Source organism: Vigna umbellata, chromosome 5 (assembly GCF_029865625.1).
Source record: "Vigna umbellata cultivar VRB3 chromosome 5, Vumbellata_1.0, whole genome shotgun sequence".
Taxonomy (NCBI): domain Eukaryota; kingdom Viridiplantae; phylum Streptophyta; class Magnoliopsida; order Fabales; family Fabaceae; genus Vigna; species Vigna umbellata.
In genome coordinates this window covers 63695886-63721485 of record NC_142169.1, presented here as the reverse complement: position 1 = coordinate 63721485, position 25600 = coordinate 63695886, and the positions used below count along the sequence as shown (strand labels likewise).

Sequence of the window (25600 nt, the reverse complement as noted above, 5' to 3'; positions counted from 1 at the left end):
AAATAAAATTACAATGGAAATACTCAGAAATGTGTCACGTGCATTGATACCTAATCCTATTCAATTAGGGCAATATAAAAGCATCATGTGTTGTGTTGTTCTGATTCCAATTACGATCCCTATAAAGAACAAAGTATTAATTTGTGATTAGCATGTTGATTATGGAATTTAAAACTAATTAAAAAATTATGGTGGGTGAACGTGGCATTTCTTTTATAGGTTTTGTTTGCCGACACAGGAAGAAATTATGATACATACCATCTCTCACTTTCTCTTCTGTCGGTTTTAGCATTTTTTTAATTAGGTTTACTTTTATCTATCACTAATTTTAATGCAAGTGTTAAATCAAGTTAATCAAGTCATTTTTAATATAATTTTTGTCCACAAAACTCTATAAAAACGTACTTTTTGTATTGTATAGTATTGTATATATACACGTACATACATACGGTAGTTGGTTTTCTTTTTTAATCCCTTTCTTTATTGTTGAGGTGGGCCAAACATGAAGGAAACTATTCAGTCTTCTAATATTCTTTTGGTGTTGCTTTACGTAATTCCTTTACCATTTCTTTTTATTGCGTTATAGGTTTCGTGTCACAACTTTACCACTAGCTAAGTTTTACTCACAAATTTAAGTAACTAATTTTAACATTTTTTTTTAATTTAATTTTCATATACTAGCTAAGTTTTGTATTATTTAAGATAGAGCTAAATTAAGATGTTTATGTTTCTTTAAATGTAAAAATGATGAAAAAAGATTTTGATAAATTAAATTTTAGATAAAGTGTTTAATCTAACTTTGACCTCTAAATTGTTTAGTATTTAACTTTTCTATACAAATATTTTCGTTGATAAACGCGTTTTTTTGGTTTTATTTTATTTTTGTGTAGATCCCATTCATGCATGCAATTAATGAGAAAAATGAAAGCGAGATGTTTGACGAAAGTGTTGAGAGAGAGCAAAGCCAAATGTGTAGAAAGTAGAAACTCCACACCTAAAAAGCACCCGATGCTTGTCTTCAAAGCAATAATGAAGCAATGGAAGAATACGACCATGCAACTACACATCAATTCATACATTACTTTACATTTTCATTATCTCATACAATTTTTCTAACTAAACTTTTACTTTAATCCCATCACTTATATAATGATATATTTTTTCTTAATGAGAGATACCTTTATTAATTTAACAACATACACCACTTGAAGTAATCAATGATTAGTATGAAGATAAGTGTGTGTGGTTAACTTTTACAATCTGGTTTATATTGCACAACTTGCATAGAATAAGTTTATATAAAAAAATATCGTTTGATAAATCAGATACTAACTAGTTAGTTTATCACAACCATTAACAAAATCTGAAGGAAATGTGATGAATAACCACCATTCATTAACGATGATGTGTCATCCTCTATCAACTAATGACGTACCATCTTTTAATAAGTGCAACCAATGAAACTTGCAGAGATGCTTTCATCATTTTATTAGCTACAATAATTCATATTTCGTTGTTGTTTTATCAATAAAAAAACACTAATAAATCAAAGGTTCGGTACGCCTAATCTGTTGATATGTATTTTTTCACAGAATGATAGTTAGGTGAGGTTAAATACAGTACCAAAAACTATACTCACCTACAACTGAAAATTACTTTAAAATAGTATTTGCTTCGGATTTAAGGTATCCTCTGATCCAGTAATTTACACTTCTAAGAGATGAGACTGAAAGAAGCCACAGAAAACTGAAGATTAACATTATAATCATCCCTGAAACTGCATATAAAACATGTCTGGTGACAATTCTAGAACCCTTCTAAGTTCTATAATCCTCAGAAGGATTCTAATTTTAGGAGGGAATATATATATATACACACACACATATATGTGTCTTCCATCTTCCTTTTGGGGAGCTAGAGATCAAAGCTATGGCTGTGGAAATGGAAGATGGAATCATGGCGTTGTCTTGTCATGCTGTGTGACCTGATTTCCTCAGCAACACTTGTCTGAAGTGTTGAAGGGCCACAAACTATGACACCCACATCAACAAGGCCCCACTTCTTTGACATTGATTCATAAATTTCTGCAATGCATATGTATCTTGATTAGTAACTATAGGTAGTAAATATTTGGTTAGATTTAGAGTTTCACTTCAATAAAATACAATGATATTTAATTGGATGCTTTATTATGCAGATTGTCCAGCTGAAACTTTAACTTAGATCATACAATACAACAACACATCTTAGTTTTGTTGAAAAATTATGTTCATAAAGACATACCTTTGAAGTCTGGCCTGGAACCATAGGTAACGACAGTTGACTTTTCAATACTGACTTGACTTTGATCCTTGGGAGCCAAAGAGCTATTTTGGTGAATCTTGTCATCAACATTTTCATTATTGGACTTTTCTTTCAAATAACTTTGCTTTTCCCAATTGTGCCACAATACAACCACTGAACCACCAAAGATAACCACACTTGCAACCATGCATATCACATATAGTAGTCCCTTGTACCACCATATCTCTATGTGAAATGGGGTTATGTAGTAAACATACAACAAAGCCAGCAATATCACAAAGCCAACTGTAGATGAGATGACATAAAGTCCGGACCAGAAATTGTCTCCTGTGCCAACCAGAACAGACATGCCATAATCACTAGCCATAGGGCAGAATGAAGATTTTATTGGTTTGTGAGTGTACCCCTCTTCCTGCAGATAACAGAAATCAGATACAATTTAGTGGAAAAAAGAATGTGTAAATGATAACAAAGCACCATCAGAAGAAAGTACAAATTTGTATGAAGAAATGTAGACTCACCAATGGAGGATCTGATTCTCGAGTGACATAAATACGAATATCAATGTTTACTGTATCTGAAAAGGATGGACAAATTGTTTCCATGTCAATGGTTGAGAGAAGTGGAAGCTCGTTTGAATTTTTCACAGCCCAAACAAGTAAAATATTTCTCGGTTGACAGGGTTTCCCCTCCCTAACACGGTGGAGAATGTCACTCAGTATAGCAAGGAAGGGAGAAAGTCCAATACCACCAGCCACTAATATAAGATTTTCGTACCTAAGAACAAAATGGCCAGTCATTTCATTAGCTGAAGAAGCGAAGAACAAAAACATAAGTTAGTCTAAAATCTTATTTGGTCTGAAACTCCATGCATAGTAAGGAACAAGGACTAAATCATGGTTTCCATCATTTATTATGTGTGCAGAACAAAAAGATTGGCATGTAACCACTTACATTAAATGGTATGGTACTTCGTGCCCGTATGGTCCTTCCACTGAAGTTGTTATGACTGATGAATCTTTTTGTGCATCAGTATCAGTAATCCTTTGTCTCAACTTCTCCGTCCATTTGCCAAGAACCTTTATAAGAACAGCAAGGTGATGCTTTCCACCCAAAGGGCTAGAAGAAACACTGAATGGATGCCACTGTAGCCATGATAGTTCCCGGACTTGAACGAAAATGAAACTTAGAGCATTGTACCTCAAATCTACAACATTTTGAAAAGGTTTACTGTCAGCGAACTGGTTAAGGTACAAAATTATGTGCACAGAAATACTATGGTGAGTATGTAATTACTTTGAGGTTTTGAAAGAACCAATTCCACAGTGCCACACGGAAGGCATCTTGAAGAGATTACATTAACTGTCCTTCGTGATTGGCAGAACCTCAGAAACCGATCAAGCAGAAAGAAAAATATTCCACCAGCAGTCATAGTGAAAATAAAGTCACCAACATGCAAGGCCAAAAAGACAACAAAGACTACATATAATTGATGGGTGTAGAAGAACAACTCAAAGTTCCATGTTCGCACTCCAGGAAGAGAGGTCACCCACATTAACAGACCAGCTAGAAGGCTAATAACTCCTGGGAGATTGGCTACACCAATATCTTTCCATTGTACTAACTGCAAAAGGGACCATATTAGGCATGGAAATGTTAGCATGATTGTGCCAATGTGTTCAAGATAAAGCTTATTGAAGTAAAATTAGATTTTAATGTTTATAAACCATCATTTCTCTAAATACAAGACACTTGAGACCAACCAAACTCATTCATTAAGCCTCAATTAGGCTTTGTTTATTTGAATGGATTTGGGAGAGAGTGATTGAGGGGATTTGAAGGTAAATTTTGTTGTTGTTTATTTGAGTAGATTTGGAGGTAAGTGAGAGTGAATTTGGAAGTAAATTTTTTTAATTTGTCACATCAATCAAATCCTACACTAATTCTTACAAACTTTACTTCCAAATTCACTCTCACTTACCTCCAAATCTACTCAACTAAATAACAACAAAATTTACCTTCAAATCCTCTCAAATCCCCTTGATCACTCTCCCCAAATCCATTCAAGTGAACAAAGTCTTAGGCATGGGCTAGTGGCTAGAGACAAATGAGTTGTAGGAGGTCATAAGTTCAAATTTATCCTAATAAAAAGATCATGCATAAAGAAATAAAGGATGTCACTTCACCGCTGATCAACAACTACCAAACCTAAGAGGAAATTAGGATAGCATTATAGACATTTTGGTAAGGCATAAGCAAAATAAAAGAACAAGACAAATGGAGTGCAATGGCTTGTGTTATTATATACTTCTAACCTAGAGTTGAGAAACCTAAATGCAAACAGCTATGAAGGTCAGTATTTAGTTTATTTTCCTTCTTAGTTTACATGGAAGAATTATTTTCTTCTAAGGGGCAAAAACCATTAAAGTTGGATGAATTGTGAATCAAGATAAGATCTCTTTGGAAAAATGTAGCACTGCTCTTGTGGCCCTGCGATCCTCTATTCACCATCATTGAATCCTCCTTTCTCCAACTAGCAAGATCCATTGAAGTTTCCATCTCCCACCATTGCAAAAAACCTTTCTCTTGCCATGACTGCCATCCATGGTTGGACTTTTCACCCGTTGGCCATTAAAAAAGCCTTTTTGCATGGTGAGTTGTGCAAAGAAAGTTTATGGATCAACTACCCAGTTTAATAGTCTCTGGTGACTCATATCTTGTCTGTAGCACGAAGAAAGCTAAAAGCAATCTCCTTGTGCTTCAGCCGTTTCAACTGAATTTTGCTTGAGTTTGGTATGATTTAATATCTCAGTAATTAGGGAAATATTTACAATTGATAATTAGAGATATTCTCATCATTATGTTTTCCTATATTATACTTTAAATTAAGAACTTACATGTGTGATTAAAACTCAATTTACAAAAGACACGTTATTAGTTTGGAAGGTTCCCTTTTGATAAATAAGTAAAAAATGAAAATCTCAAAAGTAAATAGATAATGCAAACATTTTTTTAGAAGATTACCAATTCAGCACAAAATCAACCATTGATAGCCAATATTATTTTGCAAGAATGCATCAATACAGCTTGTTTTTCTTTTCTTTAAAAACAATTGGGCCTTGTTCAAAGCATTCAATGTTTCATTTACATCAGTTCATTAAAATCAGATTCATTCAGCAATCAAGAACTATATCATTATACCAAATACACAAATAAACAAATAGAACACAAAGGGAGTTGAAAAATAACACTTTTGTTTGTCCTGTACATTCAAATTCAGAGTGAGTATAAACTATCTTCAGAAAAGAAATCCATTAAAGAGGACTCACTTCCTTTACAAGGCGGCCTTCCATTGCCCAAGCAATGACATAGAGAAGTCCATGGATAGTAAATATCACCATTGTGAGGTGTCCCAGCCATACATGGTATTTTGTGGCATGTTCAAAAGGGATATCTATATAGCGGAGAAGAACAGATCCCCTTGAAACCGGGACAAATAGGAAAGCCATGCACATTAATCCAATTGCTCCGGTTCGAAGTCCCATAATTTTTATCATGAATATGCTGAAAAGAATCAAATGAAACAGCTTCATCATGTTCATCGTTGTTACATCTACATGAACATTGTAAAATTTCTAAGCCAAAAATGCTTGTTCCAAAATTTAATTTTCAAGGATGGACGTTGTCTGATAATTAAAAGCAAAAAAGATTCCATTTGAAGCATGATCAGGAGCCAATATATGGATTCCATGTCAAGACACGTAATTTATATTGACATTTCATCACTCCAATTATACATGTGTTGGGACACAAAAGTTTCATATCGCTATAGTAATCTACACAGTACCAAACTTGGCTGAGATTTTCTTGTATACCTTCTAAAACCTCAATAGATTCTCTGGAGTTTATTGGACCAAGAATTTTTAATTACAATTCCCCCTTTTTATTAGTTTCATGGTAGAGTTATTTTTCAATAACCAATCAAACGCTGATTGAGAAATATCTCTTGAAGAATCCCAAAAGAAATCCTAAAGAATAAGTATAAGAAAAATACATTGATATGTTTATTAAAATTCTTTTTTATATATTTTAAAATATCAAAATCAGTGTCCATCAGTATATTTTGAAGACACGGCAGAAAGATAGCAAAATTAATCCAGCAGAGAATCCAAATTCGAAAACAATTAGTACTCCAACAACAAAGGGAAAACTAGGAAGTCTTCAACAAAGAAAATAATTTCATTTTGAGGAATACTAGCAACATACACTGTCAGTCTCTCTATACACTCTTCAAATATGAAGGAAATCCACAAATTTTAATGATTTCAAACCAATTTCAGCTAATAAGAATGTGCTACTACCTTTTATCATCTCATTAAAAAAACTAAGTCTGCAGAATCCAAATAAGATAAATGAAGGCACAAGACTATTGTACCTCTTCTCTCTAAAGGATGACATATCAGATTCAGAGATAATTCCAAGGGCCTCCACACTATAAGCGTAAGTAGCCCAGAGAACATACAGCAAAAAGAGGACAATCCCAATTAACTCTGTGGCAGAAACAACCCCAAATGGTCCTCTGATAAGCACAGGAAATGTCCATAGGCGGAACCTAGGATTTTTGGAACTCTTCTTCCTGCAATAATAAACAAAGTACAACATATACTCAAAACCATGGTTTTAAAAAAATTGCAACTTCGATCACATCACCAAAAGTAACAGCAACTGCAATTGTGATCTCATTGTGCCAATATTTTTCAAAATAGCAAGGATGTGACAAAACTGTGACCGCATTTAGAATCATGTTATGGTGATGAAGAAATTCATTACAGGGATAGAAACGTTTTGGGAAATCACATACCCTTGAAGCTGATCCTCCCCGGTAAGATTTAGGTGCGCAATGGCAAGAAATGCAATTATGAGAAGTGGGGCAGTGAACACCACAAAAATGCTTCCTGCAAAACAAAACACATTTTTAGCTTTGAACTCACGCCACACACAAGGTGAAAACAAGAAAAAAGATAAACTAACCTGTGATTCCAAAAGGAGAGTTACGGTTGAGCTCATTCCATGTTGAAAACAATTTATTCACAGGCTTTGCAGGTTGAAAAAAGATAAAAGCTGTCCACAAAACAAAGATCACGCAGATAAAAAACTTGAGAGTCCCTTTAGTAGCTGACACAAGAGAAGATGATAGTGTCTTGCTTGCACTTTCATCGCCACGAGGAGAAAGCAAAGGACTGTAGTCAACATTGTTTTTCTCCATGGACACAAATTCTTCCTCCCCGAAAAGGGTATTCCACACTATGCACTAATGCAATTAGTTGCAGCTTCTTGAGGCATAAAAATACCAGCTTGAAGTGGAAATGAAGACAAAAAGCTTTTTGTGTGGAACCCAAAATATTGATTTGCTGAGCAACTTAGAGCCACCCAAATGAATTTTTGAACTGATGGCGGATAATAGAATAGACTACATAATTGAGATAGAACATATGTGGTGGTGTAGAAACATAGATTTCACACATTACCACTACAATTATGGATTGAAGAGAGGAACAAAATTGAAATGTAACATCTCAGGTTATCAACATCAACATCGACACACTTGTTTTTCTCTCTCGTCTTTTTCTCTCTAGGACCATGCATTTGAGCCTCAGATGGAATGGCTTGAAACTACAATTTTCACTTTTTGAATGTAATCTCTTAACTTTTTGTTATTTCAATTTTAAATTTTAAAATATTACTATTTTATTTATTTTGTGTTCCTATGTTTCATTCTATTAGGATTATTATATAAAATTGAGTAGAAAGAAACTGAAGAAGAGCTTCATGAAAGTGATTGTGTTCTTGATTTTTTTTAGTAAAATGTAATATTGTTATTTTTATGATTAAATCTTTTCCACTCTCTTTTTTTGAGGTAGAGAAAATATGATTAACACACTTTTAAGGTCAGGACGTTCATGATAAGGACATCCTATTTAGGGATTAAAATGTATTATTAGTAAAATAGGATATTGAAAATAATATATATTTTTTTAAATTGCATGAATAAATAATATTTATATTTAGTGCTAAAATAAAAAAATTTTGGTGTAGTGGTCAGAGGAAACCCCCTTGTCCCATATAGACAGACACATAAATGTTCGACCTCGTTTGTCTCGCCTGAATTGAAGTGAATTAAAAATTAAATATGAAATTGGAATATTTATATATATTTATATGTCTGTAAGGATACAAATAAATAAGAAATAGAGACATAATGTGAAATAGACAAAGAAAACAAGTGCCAGCATGAGAACCACTTGTTGCTTTGAGTACCCAATATTGCCACGTGTCTTCTTCTGTATCTCTTATATTTCCTTCTTCATACAAATGCTGACAGTTTTACAAAAGGACAATACTCAATTTAATTTGGTTTTGAAGAAATAATTATTAATTTAGTTGAAGATCAAAAATTGTAAACCATCTCATATATAACTCGACTTAATTTAAAAAGTTTGGTTCAAAACACTGTCATACATATATTTTTAGTTTAAAGTTATTAGAATCTTGTCTATGATAATAAAAATATTTATTCTCAATTTCATCTCTTTATTTATATATTGTTTAATATTATGACCATATAGAGTTTTAATTATATCAATTCTACAAACTCATCACTTTCATTATTTGTAATAATTTAATATATCTTTGTACAACACATTCCTAATTTGTTATCTATATTGCTATGTAAAAAGTGATTTTTTTTTTCTTTTGTATACATTTTGTTTTCAACTTTACTTTTTAAGTATTTTTTTTCCAAATTTTAATTTTACTTTTTAAGTAGATTTTTCAAATTAAAATAATTATTTTACTAATTTATTGTTTTTTAAATTTAACTATCTTTTTAAAATTAAAATAAATATTATAGTAAAAAACTATCTATAAATAAATAAACATTACCTGCAATAAAATTATAAAGATTATTTAACTCGCATGTGTTTTTATTAATATTCATAAAGAATGTTACTTATATTCTACATTAAGAATTATTATAATGAATTTTAAAATAAAATCTAAGTAAAATTAAAAAATATAATATATAATATAAATTAAAATTTAATTTTAATTAACTTTAACTTAATAAAATATGAAATAATTTTAATTTTAATTAAATTTAACTTAATAAAATATAAATTAAATTTTAATTTTAATTTTTTTATAATGAATATCCATGATACTCACACCTTATTTGTTTATAAAAGATATTAAAATATTTGTTGCCCACAAATAATAAATACTACCAATTTTAATTTTTATTTGCGATACTTTTATTGCAAATATTTTTTTCATCCCTGTTCCTCCCTCACTTTCTTAATTGTTATTTTATTGTATTAGATGTATAAATTCATTCCACTTAAATCATTATCTTTTCCATGTTACTTTCCATTCTCATTCATTATTCATCAATTTTCTAAACTCTTTTATGACTATTTTTAATTATGAAATTTCCATATAGTCATATAGTCTTGGAAACCTAAGCCTTAAGAAATTTAGTGAAGTATCTTTCCAAGATTTTATCTAGATCCAAAACTTTGCTTTTTACTCTCTATTTTGGTCAAATTATCTCCATGTTTTTTTCTCCTTTCATACTTCTCTTAAATTTTTTATCATATTGACCTATTTTGATGTTCACTCCTTCCAATAAAATCTTTTCAATATCCATGTTTTGATTCAAGAATTTCTCTCTTGAAATAATTTTCATCCTTATCTAATCTTTGTTTCCATTTAACTAATAAAGTTTTTTTTTGAAGAACTTAATATGTTTTGTGTTTTATGTCCGTTTCTCTTTTCATATTTGATTTACTTAAGTTCTCTCATTTTATCCAAATTATTTTTCTACCTTATTTTTCCATTTCACATAAATTTTTTAATTTACTAATATACTTATTCCTTTTAGAATTTATAAAAGGAGAAATAGTTAAACATCTTAAAATTAATTACAAAAAAGGATATCATAAGCGATATTACCTATTTAAGTATAATAAAAATGCCAATTTTTAGAGAAAAAAAATTAACAGTATTGTTTGACCTGTGATACAAATAGCTTATGCATATATAACTTTATTTTTTCTTGTCATGAGTAATTCCAAATTTCAGTTCTCTAATAATTTTTCTAATTTTTTATATATTTTAAATTCTGTTATAAAGCCTTCTATCCGTTTTTCTTCCCTATATAACATATAATTCCTTTATACTTAAATAATTAAAATTTAAAAAGAATTAAATTACGTTTTAATTCCTATATAATATAAGAGTTATGATTTTGGTCCTTTAATATTTTTATTTTACATTTAAACATTTAAAAGAAAATTAAAAATTAACTTAATCTTATATTTAATTTAATTTCATTACATAATTAGAAATACATTCAAAAAAATGAAAACAGCCAATCATCATCATAGAAGTTCACCACCAATACCACCGACCAAAAATCACCACCACTACAAATACCCATAGGGGTATTGTAGGAAATTTAAAAATCACATGACAGCAGGAAAACAGGAAGGTGCAAAAAAAGGAAAGAAACAGCTTAATTAAATTATAACTTCAGGGTATTTTAGTCTTTCTGTTGTTAGACACGGTGCAGGAATTATTATGAGCTTCTACTTTCTGCACTCCAAAAGAATTTTCAAAATAAAATTTCTAGAACAAGTTTCCAGAACTTCTCAAAGAATGTAGGGGAGAAGAAGAGGACCGAGTGACGGTAATGGTTGTGGTGGCGGAGACAACAGCTGCATGGTGCAGCAAACGAGGGTATATACAAACTTGAAACAATAAATTAATTCTGCATCAGATCCCAAAAACATTGTTGAGCTTTGTTGAAGTAGATATGCTAACTAGCTCAATGACAAAACGAAAAGTGTTCATCAAAAAGCAGAGATAAAAGAGTGAATTTTTGGAGTAGGACTTCAGCATTGGCATATCCGTGATGGTCTTTTCCTTTTGTTTGTTCCTTTCACAGTGCTTCTCATGTTACTGGCAGTTATACGTTTATAAACAGAACAATGCATTTCATTCATCTTGCCAAACCTTGTTTCATAGAAGTCCCATATCTCAGACCTGGTTGGAAGAACTTGAGTAAGGAAATTTACACCTAAAAAATAACACCAGAGAACAAAAAGGAAGTTGCAGACTGAGTCATTAATTTTACCAGAATGCTAGGAACTGATAGGGCTCATACTTTCCGTAAATCTCTTCAAGATCACTCTCAATTGTCTTAGAGGTTGTATTTTTTGAATGAACCTGCATAAGCACATCTCATACACATCAAGGGCATTTTTATAATAGACAAAATTAGAAGGAAACCTGAGGTGAGGATAGACATAATGAAACAGGAAAAGCACCTGCTTTAAGTGTCTAACAGTTTCAGAATCCCATGGAATGGCATGATAATATCCCAAACACATAAGTACATTGGCGCGAGTAAATGGGCCAAACCCCTTAATTTGCTTGAGCTGATCACCAAGCTGCTTATAGCAGGACAAGCTTGCATCTTTCGACAGCTCTTCAAGCTGTTCTAATTGAATTTTTCCTTCAACAATGGCCTTCGCAAGTTCTAATATATAACGTGCTCTGTACCCAAGTCTGCATCGCTTTGCCAGAAAACTCTCACTAAGGTTTGCCAGCTCAATTGGGGAAGGAAAATTTCCAGTACGGTCAAAGTACTGTCCTTCAGTGGGGAACTGATAACATGAATCATCTGAACCAAGCACCTCCGAATCGCCATTATCTGGTGGAAGCGAGGTTGTGTCTGAACTTTTGTCCATTTGCAGATTTCCATCCACTTCCAATTCCAATTCCAATTCCAACTCTAATTTCTTCTTAAGTAGCGCGCTCTTTGTTGGAGCCTTCTTTCTCCGGTTTTCTTTAGAAGCTGGTGTCTTGGGAACGAATCCTTCAGCTTCAACTTTTGGGTTGCTCGGCCCTACAACATTACAGTGCAACCCATTTTGCAGTTCCAATTGAAGCTCACAGAGCGCCTGAGCCATATTCAATGTCCTTGGCCACCTGAAAGATTTTGTTTATGCACTTAACCCCATCACAACATCGGACAAAAACAAAGTGAAAGCAAAGAGCAAACAAACCCCACCACAACAATTGACAAAAACAACGTTTTCCACGCCAACAGAGTGAGGAACAGAACAAATAAAGGGTCAACAACTATTCTCATCTACAAATACGTGACAATTTAATCCCAGAAACAACAAAAGTTCTAACCTAATTCAATGCATACAAAAGGGCAACAACTAAGTAATGTGCATATGTTTTGTGGCACTATCTTGTCATAAAAGAGTAATTTTTAAAGACCAATTTGACACAACTAAGTTGAATTCCATTGTGCTAACTGGAATTTGACATTTGAAAAGTACATCAAAAACTATTGTCAGCCGTTTACACATCTAACGACCAAAATATTTCTTTACCCAGACACGACTCACTGGCAGTTGCAGAGGAGTATGCACTTAACCATGTCCTCGAACAACGTGGGAGACCTAAACACCCGTCCACCGAAGCTTCTATTTGGATGATCAGCGTGCACGCGTCTGAACTCCCTTACGGCCTTTTCCTCCGCTTGGGACAGCCGCAGCATTCTGGAAATCCGAGCCTACAACCGCAACGGAAGAAGCGAATTAAGAATGAGTAGCGCGAAAAGAAACGACTTTTTACAGAGTTGAGTACCGTGATGTGACGCTGTTGTTGGGGAGAGATGGAATGGACGGCATGAACCCTAACGGCGAGCGATTGAGAGCGCTGGGACATGGAAACGAGGAGGGAAGAGGAAGAAGAAGAAGGGTTGTGGAGAAGGAGTGGACGAGTTAGGGTTTTGGAGAGAGGGTCCCAGCGGTTGGGTGCCATCATGAAAAAGCCGTGACTGCAGACTGCTTGCTCCAACTGGAATGGCTCTGATTCGGAGGGAAGCTCCATGTGGAATTCGAACCATGCTGTTCCTTCTGGGTGCTCGCTGCAATGACGGTGGCAACCCTGGTTTTGTGTGTCCTCCATTAGAATTATCTCATTCTCTTATCCGAACATACCATACCAACCATTAAACTGGATTTTCTCTTAGGTTAATGTGCGAGTGAGTATAGTGCAACTGTGCGAAGTGGAAGGTGTTGTTCCATGAGTGAAATTGTTTTTAAATTTTAAAGTATAAAATATGGTTATATTTGTAAAATTAGTTTTTAACATCAGTGGCAACATGAACAACCATTCAAAAGTTTTTCCTTCATTTTTTTATTGAAGTTTCTTATTGTTTCTTTTTAAATTTAGCTTAGTTGCTTTGTCTCCACGTTAACAAAAGTTGAAATTAATGTTGTCGCTTATTTTAGTATGCTTTTTGTTTGTGTCGTAGTCTTCTGATGAGGGAAAGAGCAAGTCAACTATGTGGCAAGTACATATCTTCTGTACATGTTGTAGCCAGATAATGACATGTAAGATTGTCTGCAGGATTTAGACAGTGAGAGAGTTAAGTTGCGAGGAAGCATTCAAAACCTGATAAAGTCAACTTTGCATTGGTGAGCAATCACAGCTATTTTATTATGCCTTATTGCCAAAGTTCAAAACCTTTCTGCTTCATCGAAGATTTCGTGTAGATGGTAAAAAAACAATTATTCATGATACACAGCTAGCCGGTTTCTTTCTTGGTAAATTAGCATGATTTTAATATGGTGTGTTTGTTGACTTAGTATGTTGTTAATCCTTCTGGTCATTTGTTCAAGTGATGCAGGAATGTGCCATCATTTTTTTAGCGGCTATTTTAAATTGTATCACCATATACCAGTTCTTTTCGACATGTTTATCCGTTTAATTTTTTACTATATGAGACCAACACTGGGTAAAAGGAAGAACTATAAGGTTGTTGACTTTTTCTCCATAGATGTCGTAAAGTGGTGGGTTGCTTCACCTGATTGGCACTGAATGCTTCAACAAAGGATCTTTTTATTCAGCATTAGAAAGTTGTATGGGTAGCCAATTTTGGTGTGTCATCCTTTAAGTTGATCATGGGTGAAAGAGCTTTAGTATTCCTACTACTATTTTTCACTCATTCGTTGATTGTACTAGCAAATACAGCAAATCAGGATTGTAAGTTCAGTTGTACTCAAATACTTTTTTCATCATCCAGATGACATTTTTGGTGTACATATATTCAAATCACAAATATTCAATCTGTTTTTCAGTTGCAAAATAAAATCTGAATACTTTATGAGAATCAAATTTTGAAAATAGGCCTCAAGATTTCACTCTTACCTTCTGTAAAGTTTTCGTATGAGGATTCAGTATGAATTTTATTGCTTTTCAATTTCTGACGCAGACACTGCTCTGCTGACTCTAATGAGTGAATGGGATAACGTTCCACCTAATTGGGTGGGTTCAAATCCTTGCGGTGGCTGGGATGGCATTGAGTGTACAAATTCACGCATTACCTCCATGTACTTTATCTTTCAAAGTTTAATTTCATTTGAAATTGCTACCTTCTCCAGAAGTTTCTTCTTTGATATTAACTTTGTTGCTACCATTTCAGATCATTAGCAAGCATGGGTTTGTCTGGTCAACTTGCTTCAGATATTGGATTACTCTCTGAACTCGTGATCTTGTAAGTTTTCTACTTCGGTATTTGTTGTAACACATTATATTCAAGTCAAATACAAATGGATTGAAATATGATCAGCTTCAACCCTAATACTTGATTAGTATTGACATGAGCAGATATCTTAACTTGTCCTTTGAACGTGTGGAATATAAGCCAAAATATTGTTGATGGCTGAGCATTCTGAAAATTAATCTGTTTGGACGCTATATAAGTATTGCATGAAGTCTTCATTTCATTTTCAGTTACAACTTCCCGGATTTGTGACTTTGTTCTTCGTTGATTTTTGCTTTGCAGGGATCTGTCTTACAATAAGAATTTAACTGGACCACTTCCCGATAACATTGGAAAGTTGAGAAAGCTGAAAAACTTGTAAGTCAGCATGAATGTTGTTAAGAACTTAAGATCATAACTCAAGTATGATTTAGCTTGACCAAACAACTCTAACAGTGTTCTTTATTATTTTATTTTCCAGACTTCTTATTAACTGTGGTTTCACTGGTCCTATTCCAGCTACAATTGGAAATCTAGAACGGCTTGTCTTCCTGTAAGGGTTGCTTGATTTAGTTTAGAAGATATGTATAAAAACCTCTTTATTTAGCTTAACCAAGAAATCTACTAATCAGGATAGCATTTGGAGTCCTTTTACTTCCCATATGTACTGGGTTTTTAGTATCATACATCTATTTCTTTTTGCTGTCCCTTATTCTTAATGCTACATATATCTTTTAACATAACAAAGTTTATTTCAATTGCAGATCTTTAAATTCGAATGGATTCACTGGTCCAATTCCAGCTGCCATTGGGAATCTCTCAAATGTGTATTGGCTAGACTTAGCTGAAAACCAGCTTGAAGGGTCCATCCCCATATCCAATGGAACTACCCCTGGTCTTGACATGATGTACAACACAAAGCATTTGTATGTGAAATGCCTTTTGCAAAAGTTGGCATTGCTTTTTCTCTTTAAAATATAGTTTGCTTTATGTCTATCAAAATTCCTCTGATATATTCCATTTTTTTGTAGTCATTTTGGGGTGAATAAGCTTTCAGGAAACATACCTGCTGAACTTTTTAGCTCAAAAATGTCTCTCATTCATGTGTAAGATCCACCCCAATATTTTCTGGAATTTATTTTGCATGGCTGTAAAGCTCAGTAACAACAAAAGGCACATGCCATGTCCCCAATTGAATTTTACCTTGAGGCCACATTATATTAGGGCCTTATTGGTTTCATGTTAGTGACTCTATTAGCCCATATTGGAAAAAAATTACTTTGGGAAATCAATCTCTATATGGTTTCATGCATCGGAATTTTTGTAAACTTGGTCAGGAGGAGTTTTAGTAAACAAACACTTAATTTTTCTATAAACTTTGCACATAAAAGTTTCAAATTACAAATCAGTCGACTTCAAAGCTCCTTTCAAAATCAAGATCATCTAAAATTAAGTTTCAAATGCTCTCACCCATATATGTAGTTAAGTCCCCCTATTGGTCTGTTAATGAACTCTCTCTTTGGTTTAAAAGACCCAGATAAAATATTTCTCGCCTGTTAAAATTAAGTTGGCAAACTGTAGTTGCCTTTATTTGTACATTGAAGGGAAAGAAACACAGTGGTAGGACTCAAGTCAAAACAAGGAGGCTAGAGAGGGCAGGGTCAAATGAAAATGGTGAATTTAATGTATACAATGTTTTTGGCAGGCTTTTTGAAAGCAACCGATTTACTGGAAGCATTCCATCTACACTTGGCCTTGTTAAGTCTCTGGAGGTGGTGTGAGTATCCATATCTCATACTTTAAAAAAGTCAATAGAATTTGTTTCTCTTTTGTCTTTAAATAGTGAAATATTTTGTGGCTGCAGCCGTTTTGATAACAACTTTTTTAGTGGGTCTTTGCCTGAGAACATCAACAATCTTACAAGTGTTAGGGAACTGTAAGTTGAAAAAACTAATATTCCAAACAAATTTTCATTATTTCTTTAGGTATGTGTTAATATCAATTATGATAAATTTTAACTACATTGATGGAGATTTTTATTTCGTGTCTGTCAGGTTCCTGTCCAACAATCGCCTGTCTGGTTCCCTCCCAAACCTTACTGGAATGAATTCCCTCCGTTACCTGTAACTCATTCATCTAAGATAAATTTATTTTCTATATAACATTTGTAATTCAAAATGAATGCAAATTTTGTATCATTGACTAACTTGGTAAATTAAATTAGAGATATGAGCAATAACAGTTTTGATCCATCCAACTTTCCACTGTCGTTGTCCACTCTTCCAGCATTGACGACAATGTATGTAATTCAACTTTCATCCATCAGTTTTACCTTTCCCTACTCTTTCATTTATCAGCTTTCCATTTCTCTCCCAGGTTTCGACTTTCAACACCCTAATTCTCATACTTTTCTTTTGTATGACAGAATGATGGAGAATACAAAACTTCAAGGAGCTATTCCTGTTTCTTTGTTCAACCTGCAACAGTTGCAGACAGTGTGAGTAACAACCTGTATTCTTTTGCAATTTTTTGTTCCTCAAAGTTTGAATATGGTACTTTCAATAGTTATTCCTGTTCATCTTTTGTAGAATGAAATACAAGTTAAATTCTTACCGTGATCCACAGGGTGCTGAAAAACAACCAGCTAAATGGCACTTTAGATATTGGCAAATCCATCAGCGACCAACTGGACCTTCTTGATTTGCAGATTAATTATATTGAAGAATTTAAACCACAAATCGACGTTTCTAAAGTGAAGATAATGTATGCCATAATTGTTTGATTATTTTATTTTAACAGGTTGTTTCATTACTTAGATGAAAAAATTTCTTTGTAAAGTTTCAATATTTTCTTGTCTTTGTTTACAAGGCTTATTTTGAAATACTTCTATATGTGCAGACTTTTGAATAATCCAATTTGCCAAGAGACAGGAGTTCCACAGAGTTATTGTTCCATAACAACACCTAACAACTCATATTCAACGCCACCAGAAAACTGTGTACCTGTTCCCTGCAGCTTAGATCAGACATTAAGCCCGAAATGCAAATGTGCATACCCATATACAGGAACCTTAAATCTCAGAGCTCCTTCCTTCTCAGATTTGGAAAACGAGACTGTCTATGTAACCCTTCAGTTAAGTCTGATGCAGTCTTTTCAACATAATGATATACCTGTTGATTCAGTTTCTTTAAGCAATCCAAGGAAGAACACGTATCAGTACCTTGAATTGACTTTAAAAGTATTTCCATCTGGCCAAGATCGTTTTAATCGAACTGGAATTTCCAGTGTAGCCTTTATTCTCAGCAACCAAACATATAAGCCTCCTTCAATGTTTGGACCATATTATTTTACTTCTGATGACTATGAAAACTTTATGAATGACACAGGTAAATCCAATTCTATATGGTAATGAAATTAAGTATAGTATGTGCTCTATTTTAAGACTACCTTTTTTTCTTGCCCTTTAGTACTAGAAGGTCCTGTGATACCACCTAGTAAATCTTCAAATACTGCCATCATAGCTGGTGCTGCGGCTGGTGGTGCTGCCCTGTTGGTTTTAATACTTGTTATATTTGTGTATGCTCTCCACCGGAAGAATAAGCCAGTAAAAGCAACTGGGAAACATAATCCTTTTGGTATAATAACTTTATTCTTAAGTCCTTCTTCATAGCTATCTATCCTTGAGGAGTTGGGTTTATTTAAATGTTTGATTTCATAAAATGCAGAACAATGGGGTCCGGATGAGAGCAGTAGTAGCATCCCACAGTTGAAAGGAGCAAGGTGCTTCAGTTTTGAAGAGATACAGAACTGCACCAAAAACTTCTCACAAGTCAATAATATAGGATCTGGCGGTTATGGGAAGGTATTGAATGCCTCTTGTTTACTTCATTTCTCTATAATAGTTAAGCAATGGTCAAATATATCAATATGAAAAAAGTCGTAAGGGACAAAGGAAATTCAGAATTGGGAAGTCTCAAATATTAGGGTAGAGTAGAATAATGTTATTGCTAAGAGTACATAAGATAAACATACACAATTGGAAAACTAATTTTGAAAATATAATAGCAACACTTAATGTATTCAGATCCCTATGATTCAGGATATAATCCAATCCTTATTATTTAGGTGGGATATAATTAAATTCCCACGATTCAGGATATTTATGTTATACAGTTTAATTATAAACAGTTAAATATGGAATAATAAAATATGATTACCAACTTAGAAAAAATATGTATTTTTGTTCCTAGCTTACAAACAATCCTTTCAAAGTCATTGCTATTCAGCCCCTTTGTTAGAAGGTTTGCAAGGTTGTCTTGAGAGGAGACATATGGAAGGCAGATTTGACCAAGTCTAATTTTTTCTTTGATGAAATGCAAATCGATTTCAATATGTTTGGTTCTATCATATTGCATCGGAATATGGGTTATGCTAATAGCAGATTTATTATCATAGTAAAGTCTCATTGGTTCATCCCACTTTATTCTTAAGTCTTCCAAGATGATTTTCAGCCATTGTAGTTCACAAATCTCTTGTTCCATTGTCTTTAACTCTACTTCAACACTGGATCTTGCTACCACATTTTGTTTTTTACTCTTCCATGTTACAAGATTCCCACCAAGGAAAGTACAATATCTAGTAGTTGATGTCGTATCCACACTTGACCCAACATAATCAACATTTGTATATACTTTAAGATTTACATTCCCATTTCGTTTGAATATATATCCCTTGCCCAAAGTCCCTTTCAGATATTGCACAATTCTTAGTGCAACCAGTAAGTGAATCTCCTTTGTTTGGTGCATGAATTGGCTGACTAGACTCACTCCAAATGCAACATGAGATCTAGTGTGAGACTATGAGTTTGCTAACTAATCTCTGGTATATTTCCTTGTCAATAGAGGTATCTTCTTCTACATTTCCGAACTTCAAATTTGGATCAATTGGTGTACTTGCAGGCTTACATGCTAACTTACTAGTTTCCTTGAGAAAGTTAGTAATGTATTTCTGTTGAGATATAAAAATACCCTTTTCAGAATGGGATACTTTAATTCCTAAAAAATTTTCAATTTTCCAAGGTCTTGATTTCAACTCCTTGGCTAGATGTTGACTCAATAGTTGTTGCTTCATCACCTGTCAATATAATATCATCCACATACACCACTAACATTGCTACTCCCCCTAATTTAATGTGTTTAACAAATCTTCAATTTTCCCTAGGTCTTGATTTCAACTCCTTAGCTAGATGTTGACTCAATAGTTGTTGCTTCATCACCTGTCACTGTAATATCATCCACATACATCACTAATGTTGTTACTCCCTGAAATGCAATGTGTTTAACAAACAATGTATGGCCTCCTTGGCTTTATTTGATACCTAAACCTATCATAATTTTAGTAAACCTCCCAAAGCAGGTTCGTGGTGATTGTTTTAGTCCATACAATGCCTTTTTCAGTTTACTAACAATACTGACAACAATTTTCCCACCATATCCAGGGGGAAATTTCATGTAAATCTCCTCTTCAAGTCCCACATAAATGAAAACATTTTTACATCAAATTGTTGCAAGTTCCAACCATAGTTAGCCGCTAGAGTAATAATAACCTGATTGTATTCGCTTTTGTAATTGAAGCAAATGTTTCCAAGTAATCCACTCCATGAGTTTGAGTGTCTTCCTTGACTACTAATCTTGCTTTGTACCTTTCAATGGACCCACAAACCTTGTATTTTATAGTATATACTCATTTGAATCCTATTGTTTTTTTTTTCATTTTTTTAGAGTAATCAATTCTCGAGTACTATTCTTTTCAAGTGCCTCCATTTCCAAGTTCATGGTCTATTTCCATTTTCTCTCAGTCAATCTCACACAGAGAGGTAGGTGTTGTGGTAGTGTTTAGGCTTGTAAGGAAGGCTTTATGAGTGGGTGACAAATGTTTAAAGGATAGATAATTGGCTAAAGGGTATTGTGACTTGATGATACATTTTCTAGTCTCTTTTGTAAGGACAATTAGAATGTCTAGGTCCTCTTAGGTTGGTGTCAAACTGGATTCAAGTTCCTATGCAGTTGAGAAATCAAATATTGATTCAATAGAGATTACAGGATTAGGAAAAACAGTTACCTCATGTAATGTTGGATTAGATTCATGGACATGGGCATAATGGCCGTTGTCTTTCTTGTATAGACAAGATTTTTCCCGAATCTTACATCATCCCCATCTAGAGTGGGTTTAGTGGGTTCATAATCTGTTTCTTTTTTAGTCCCTATTTGTGGTCCAAGTCTATAATCAAGAGGCAGCAGAGGAGAATCCTCTTCCTTTCTTATAGTCTCTCTTTAAAGATGATCTAAATGAAAGTAACTTTGTTGCTAAAAAGAAGTGACATTTCTTGACACAACTTTTCGGATGGTGGGTGATAGTATATATATCCCTTTTCTGTGGGTGACTATCCTATAAAAACATATTTTAAGGCTCTAGGTTCAAGTTTTCCTCTAGCACCGCTATGGATATGGACAAACAATACACACCCAAATATTCTTCCAATGTTTATGTGATTTAGTCACATTGGGATTGAAAGAATACAGTATTTTTTTTAATATTGATATACTTCAACACTGAGTTATGTGTTCCATATCATACAATTTTATTTTATTTTTAATTTTTCTCTTTCTTTTTAGATATTAAATAAGTGAGTCCTTGTCAAAATATAGTAATAAAGGAGAGAGAGATAAAATTTTCATAAAGATAATATTTTGATCTTTCAACACAAATGGATCCTTTATCAACCAAGATTATATGATTTCCACAATTATCGCTTAAGTCTCTCCGAATTCAGGTTTTATTACTTGTTTGGAGGTTGTATCTTTTTCTTGCATGAGTTTTGGTCCAGTCCCTTCGTGCTTTTTGTATTTTCTCTCTCTTTCTTTTGTGGATGGCTTATGTGGTGGTAAATGATTGATGAAAATTTAAGGTATCAACCTAGTTGAGATGTTAAAATTTCATAATGTTGCCAAACATGGTTTTAATAAATAAAAAACAAAAAAACAAGATGGCTATATGGAAACCTTGTATTCCTGTAAGGAGAGAGAGAGAGAGAGAGATAAAATTTTTGCAAGATAAAATCCTGAAATTTCAACATAAATGGATCCATTGCCAACCAAGATGACATACTCAATTATATGTAATGAGAAAACCTTGTATTCCTGTATCCTGTACACATAATTAATCGCATGACATAGTTTTGTTACTCATTCATGAAGAGAAAATGAGAGATTTCGTTGCAAGTTTGTGACTATAACACCAAACCTTTTAATACTCATCTAGAAAGTTTCTTAAAGAATTAGATGACAGGTTTATCGGGGAACTCTTCCCAACGGCCAACTAATTGCAGTCAAGCGAGCTCAGAAGGAATCTATGCAGGGAGGGTTGGAGTTCAAAACCGAGATTGAACTTCTATCAAGGGTCCACCATAAAAATCTTGTCAGCCTTATTGGTTTCTGCTTCGAGCAAGGAGAACAAATGCTGATTTATGAGTATGTTGCAAATGGTACTTTGAAGGACACTCTTTTAGGTATATGTTTATCCACAATTCAACCTCAGTATAGCATGTGTAGCTTATGCTAATTTATTTTAAATAATAATCATTTGTCTTTCAATACTGTTTTGTTTTGAAAGAGCTTCAAAAAAATTATTTCCTTTCAATATACTAAAACAAACAGCTTTTATGGTCTGTGTAGGGAAATCTGGAATCAGATTAGACTGGATTAGAAGGCTGAAAATAGCCCTTGGTGCTGCCAGGGGTCTGGACTATCTGCATGAACTTGCCAATCCTCCAATCATACATAGGGACATCAAATCCACTAACATTTTACTGGATGAACGCTTGAATGCTAAAGTGTCTGATTTTGGTCTCTCCAAACCTTTAGGTGACGGTGCAAAAGGTTATATCACCACACAAGTCAAAGGAACAATGGTTTGTACATCCTCATCTACCATTTAACATTTTACACCAGTATTCAATGTGATTCATAAGAGACAGAAAAATTCTCCTATATATGTCTGAAGCAAGTTAACATCTTATACTCTAGATTTTAAGAATTGACACTGAAATTTTGTTTTCATGTAGGGCTACTTGGACCCAGAGTATTATATGACTCAACAGTTGACTGAGAAAAGTGATGTTTACAGCTTTGGAGTGCTAATGTTGGAGATGATAACTGCAAGAAGGCCAATAGAGCGAGGGAAGTACATTGTGAAAGTGGTCAAGGGTGCTCTAGACAAGACAAAAGGCTTCTGTGGTCTTGAGGAAGTTCTTGATCCTACTATTGAATTGGGGACAGCATTGAATGGTTTTGAGAAGTTTGTGGATCTTGCCTTGCAGTGTGTTGAAGAGTCAAGTTCTGACAGGCCTTCAATGAATTATGTGGTGAAAGAAATTGAGAACATGTTGCAGTTGGCCGGTTCAAGCCCCATTTTATCAGTATCAGGGTCCACTTCATCTAGTTATAACAATCCAACAAAGGGTAGTTCCCTCCATCCTTACGACAATGAATACTTTGATTCGAGTGTTGTCCTTCCACGTCCATAAATTCTGCCTGTGATGGACAAATTATTACATAGCCCTGTACTATATGGTCTCAATCAACCTTTTTGTATCATATAATTATATGTTTTTAATTTATGAGCTATGTAATGTTTTCTCAGTATGTAAGTATCTTCACTTCAAATGTAAGAAACAATGAACAAAAATGGAGGACATGTTAATAATGTATTATGCTGTTTGCTTAAGACTGAACACGAATGTTGAAGCTGAAGTTTGAGCAGAAATCCTTGTTTAGATTATTGTTTACTTTTTGTTTCTTATTGTTGCTGGGATTGTGTAGCATATAGTCCTTTTGAACATATTATAAAAATTGTTTCTGTTCAATTTGGCTAGCATAATAGTATTTTTAAGTAATGTATTTTGAAATCGTGTAAAACTGGTCCGAAATTTTAAGAAACAGGCGTGAGACATTTAATTTTACTAATAAATTTTGAAAAAAGGTTTCCAAATAATATCGGTTCACTTCAAATCTGCTTTCAAAAATCTGATAAATTCACCTGTTCAGCTTCTGATTCATATGAACTTAGGTGGACCGACCTATATACACTTGTACATGGTTTATTTCTTTAAATAATAATAAATATTTAAAAAGTTAAAATTAATATGCATGTCTATAATTTATATATAAAATCGCTTACTTAAAAATTAATTTAATTTTATTAATGTGAGTTAATTTTTAAAAACATTTATTTATTTTTGAACTTTTGTATTTAAATTTCTATCGGTTTCAAAATTTATGAAAATAGTTTGTTGTTCCGTAATCACAGTTTGATCGGATACATTTTTTTTTGTCTTAATCTGTCAAGTGGCCCATTTTGATAACAGTACATATTTATTAAAGGTTTTTGCTTTCTATAACCTACTGATTACTATCTACACCCCTAACTTCTCCACTTTGAGAGGAAGAAGAGGAAAGAGAGAAACTTTGGATTCCTGAAAGCTCAATTTGAAAAGTATCTCATGTTATGAAAAGTTTATTCTAAAATTTTTATTCCAAAAAATCTTGTTCCATAATGCATCTGATATTTTCAGAAAGTTTATTTCCGGAAATTTTTTTCAAAAAATATTTTATATATTCTGAAAACTTTATTTTAAAAAGCATATTCCAAAAAGAACATTTTAAATTACATCTCATATATTCTGAAAATCTTATTTCAAAAATACTGTTCCAAGAATTATATTCTCGAAATCCCATTATAGAAATTCTATAAAACTTGTTATGGAAAATTTCTAGAAAAGGTAATCCAGAAGTTACTATTATAAAGAATAGAATGATAGTTTTAAAAATTATGAGTTGCAGAAAGTAAAAGCCCTTGCGTAAATAAACCTTCAATATTTATATATGTGCAATCTATTCCTCAAATTCCATGCTTTCTTCATGCCCTTTCATGTATTGATTGAAAAATTTAAATTGTGTCTGATTTAAAATTTTTATTATGAAATTTGAAACAATTAAAAATATATTGACATCAAAAATACATTTTTAAAAATGAATTTTAAATTATAATCTAAAATGCATATTTAGAAATATATTTCAAATTTGTGTGTTATAAAATTCAAAATATATTTTTTAATGTATAAATGTATTCTAAATTTATAAATTATGTAATCCAGAATAGTATCATCCTAAATAAATTTTGAATTATTCAATTCAAAAAATTTCAATCAATATCTTGGTAATTTAGATTTTTCTTGAAGTAAAAATAAAAGTATTGGTTGAACAATGTTTGAGGTGTGGTGAGTCTTGTTGTACATAGAAAAATGGGTTAAATAATTTTAAAGTACTTAATAAATAACTAATTTTCATTTTTATTATTTAATAATTTTTTCTTTGAACCCTACGCTTAATAAATAAAAATGTTTAAGTCCGTAAATAAATATTATGTGTACTTATTTAAGTATAAGTTTCTGAAGTAATTTTTTTATTTTTTATCTCTTAATATATTTTTATTATAACGAGAATACATCATGGGGTGACACATTATATGGATAACAAAATAAAGGGTTAAATATGTTTTTATTCTCTATACTATCAAGTAGTTTTGGTTTTAGTCCCTCTTTCACAGTAAGGT

General features: G+C 32.9%; 3 protein-coding genes across 4 annotated transcripts; 1 reads left to right on the top strand and 2 right to left on the bottom strand.

Moving 5' to 3' along the window:
- Positions 1–1646: 1646 nt before the first annotated feature.
- Positions 1647–7900, bottom strand: LOC124848644 (ferric reduction oxidase 7, chloroplastic-like). Its single transcript, XM_047326379.2, has 9 exons — positions 7336–7900; positions 7166–7259; positions 6740–6940; positions 5634–5868; positions 3601–3928; positions 3259–3511; positions 2826–3081; positions 2284–2716; positions 1647–2084 (listed from the first exon to the last, which is right to left on the bottom strand). The coding sequence occupies exons 1-9, from the start codon at positions 7568–7570 to the stop codon at positions 1915–1917; spliced, it is 2205 nt and encodes a 734-aa protein (XP_047182335.1). The 5' UTR covers positions 7571–7900; the 3' UTR covers positions 1647–1914.
- Positions 7901–11103: 3203 nt separating this feature from the next.
- LOC124848669 (uncharacterized) lies at positions 11104–13611 on the bottom strand. The gene is made up of 5 exons (XM_088116509.1): positions 13027–13611; positions 12786–12952; positions 11691–12354; positions 11498–11589; positions 11104–11406 (listed from the first exon to the last, which is right to left on the bottom strand). The coding sequence occupies exons 1-5, from the start codon at positions 13348–13350 to the stop codon at positions 11256–11258; spliced, it is 1398 nt and encodes a 465-aa protein (XP_087972635.1). The 5' UTR covers positions 13351–13611; the 3' UTR covers positions 11104–11255.
- Positions 13612–13701: 90 nt separating this feature from the next.
- Positions 13702–23740, top strand: LOC124848670 (leucine-rich repeat receptor protein kinase HPCA1-like). 2 transcript variants are annotated; one of them, XM_047326426.2, is made up of 19 exons: positions 13702–13862; positions 14660–14777; positions 14870–14941; positions 15233–15307; positions 15411–15482; positions 15694–15855; positions 15961–16035; positions 16635–16706; positions 16794–16865; positions 16984–17052; positions 17154–17228; positions 17355–17426; positions 17555–17692; positions 17828–18315; positions 18397–18564; positions 18655–18791; positions 22277–22496; positions 22663–22898; positions 23052–23740. In XM_047326426.2, exons 2-19 carry the CDS (start codon positions 14680–14682, stop codon positions 23511–23513), a joined length of 2763 nt encoding a protein of 920 aa, XP_047182382.1. In that variant the 5' UTR covers positions 13702–13862; positions 14660–14679; the 3' UTR covers positions 23514–23740. The 2 variants fall into 2 exon arrangements, with proteins under 2 accessions (XP_047182382.1, XP_047182381.1); XM_047326425.2 differs by lacking the exon at positions 13702–13862 and adding an exon at positions 13940–14430.
- Positions 23741–25600: the final 1860 nt, after the last annotated feature.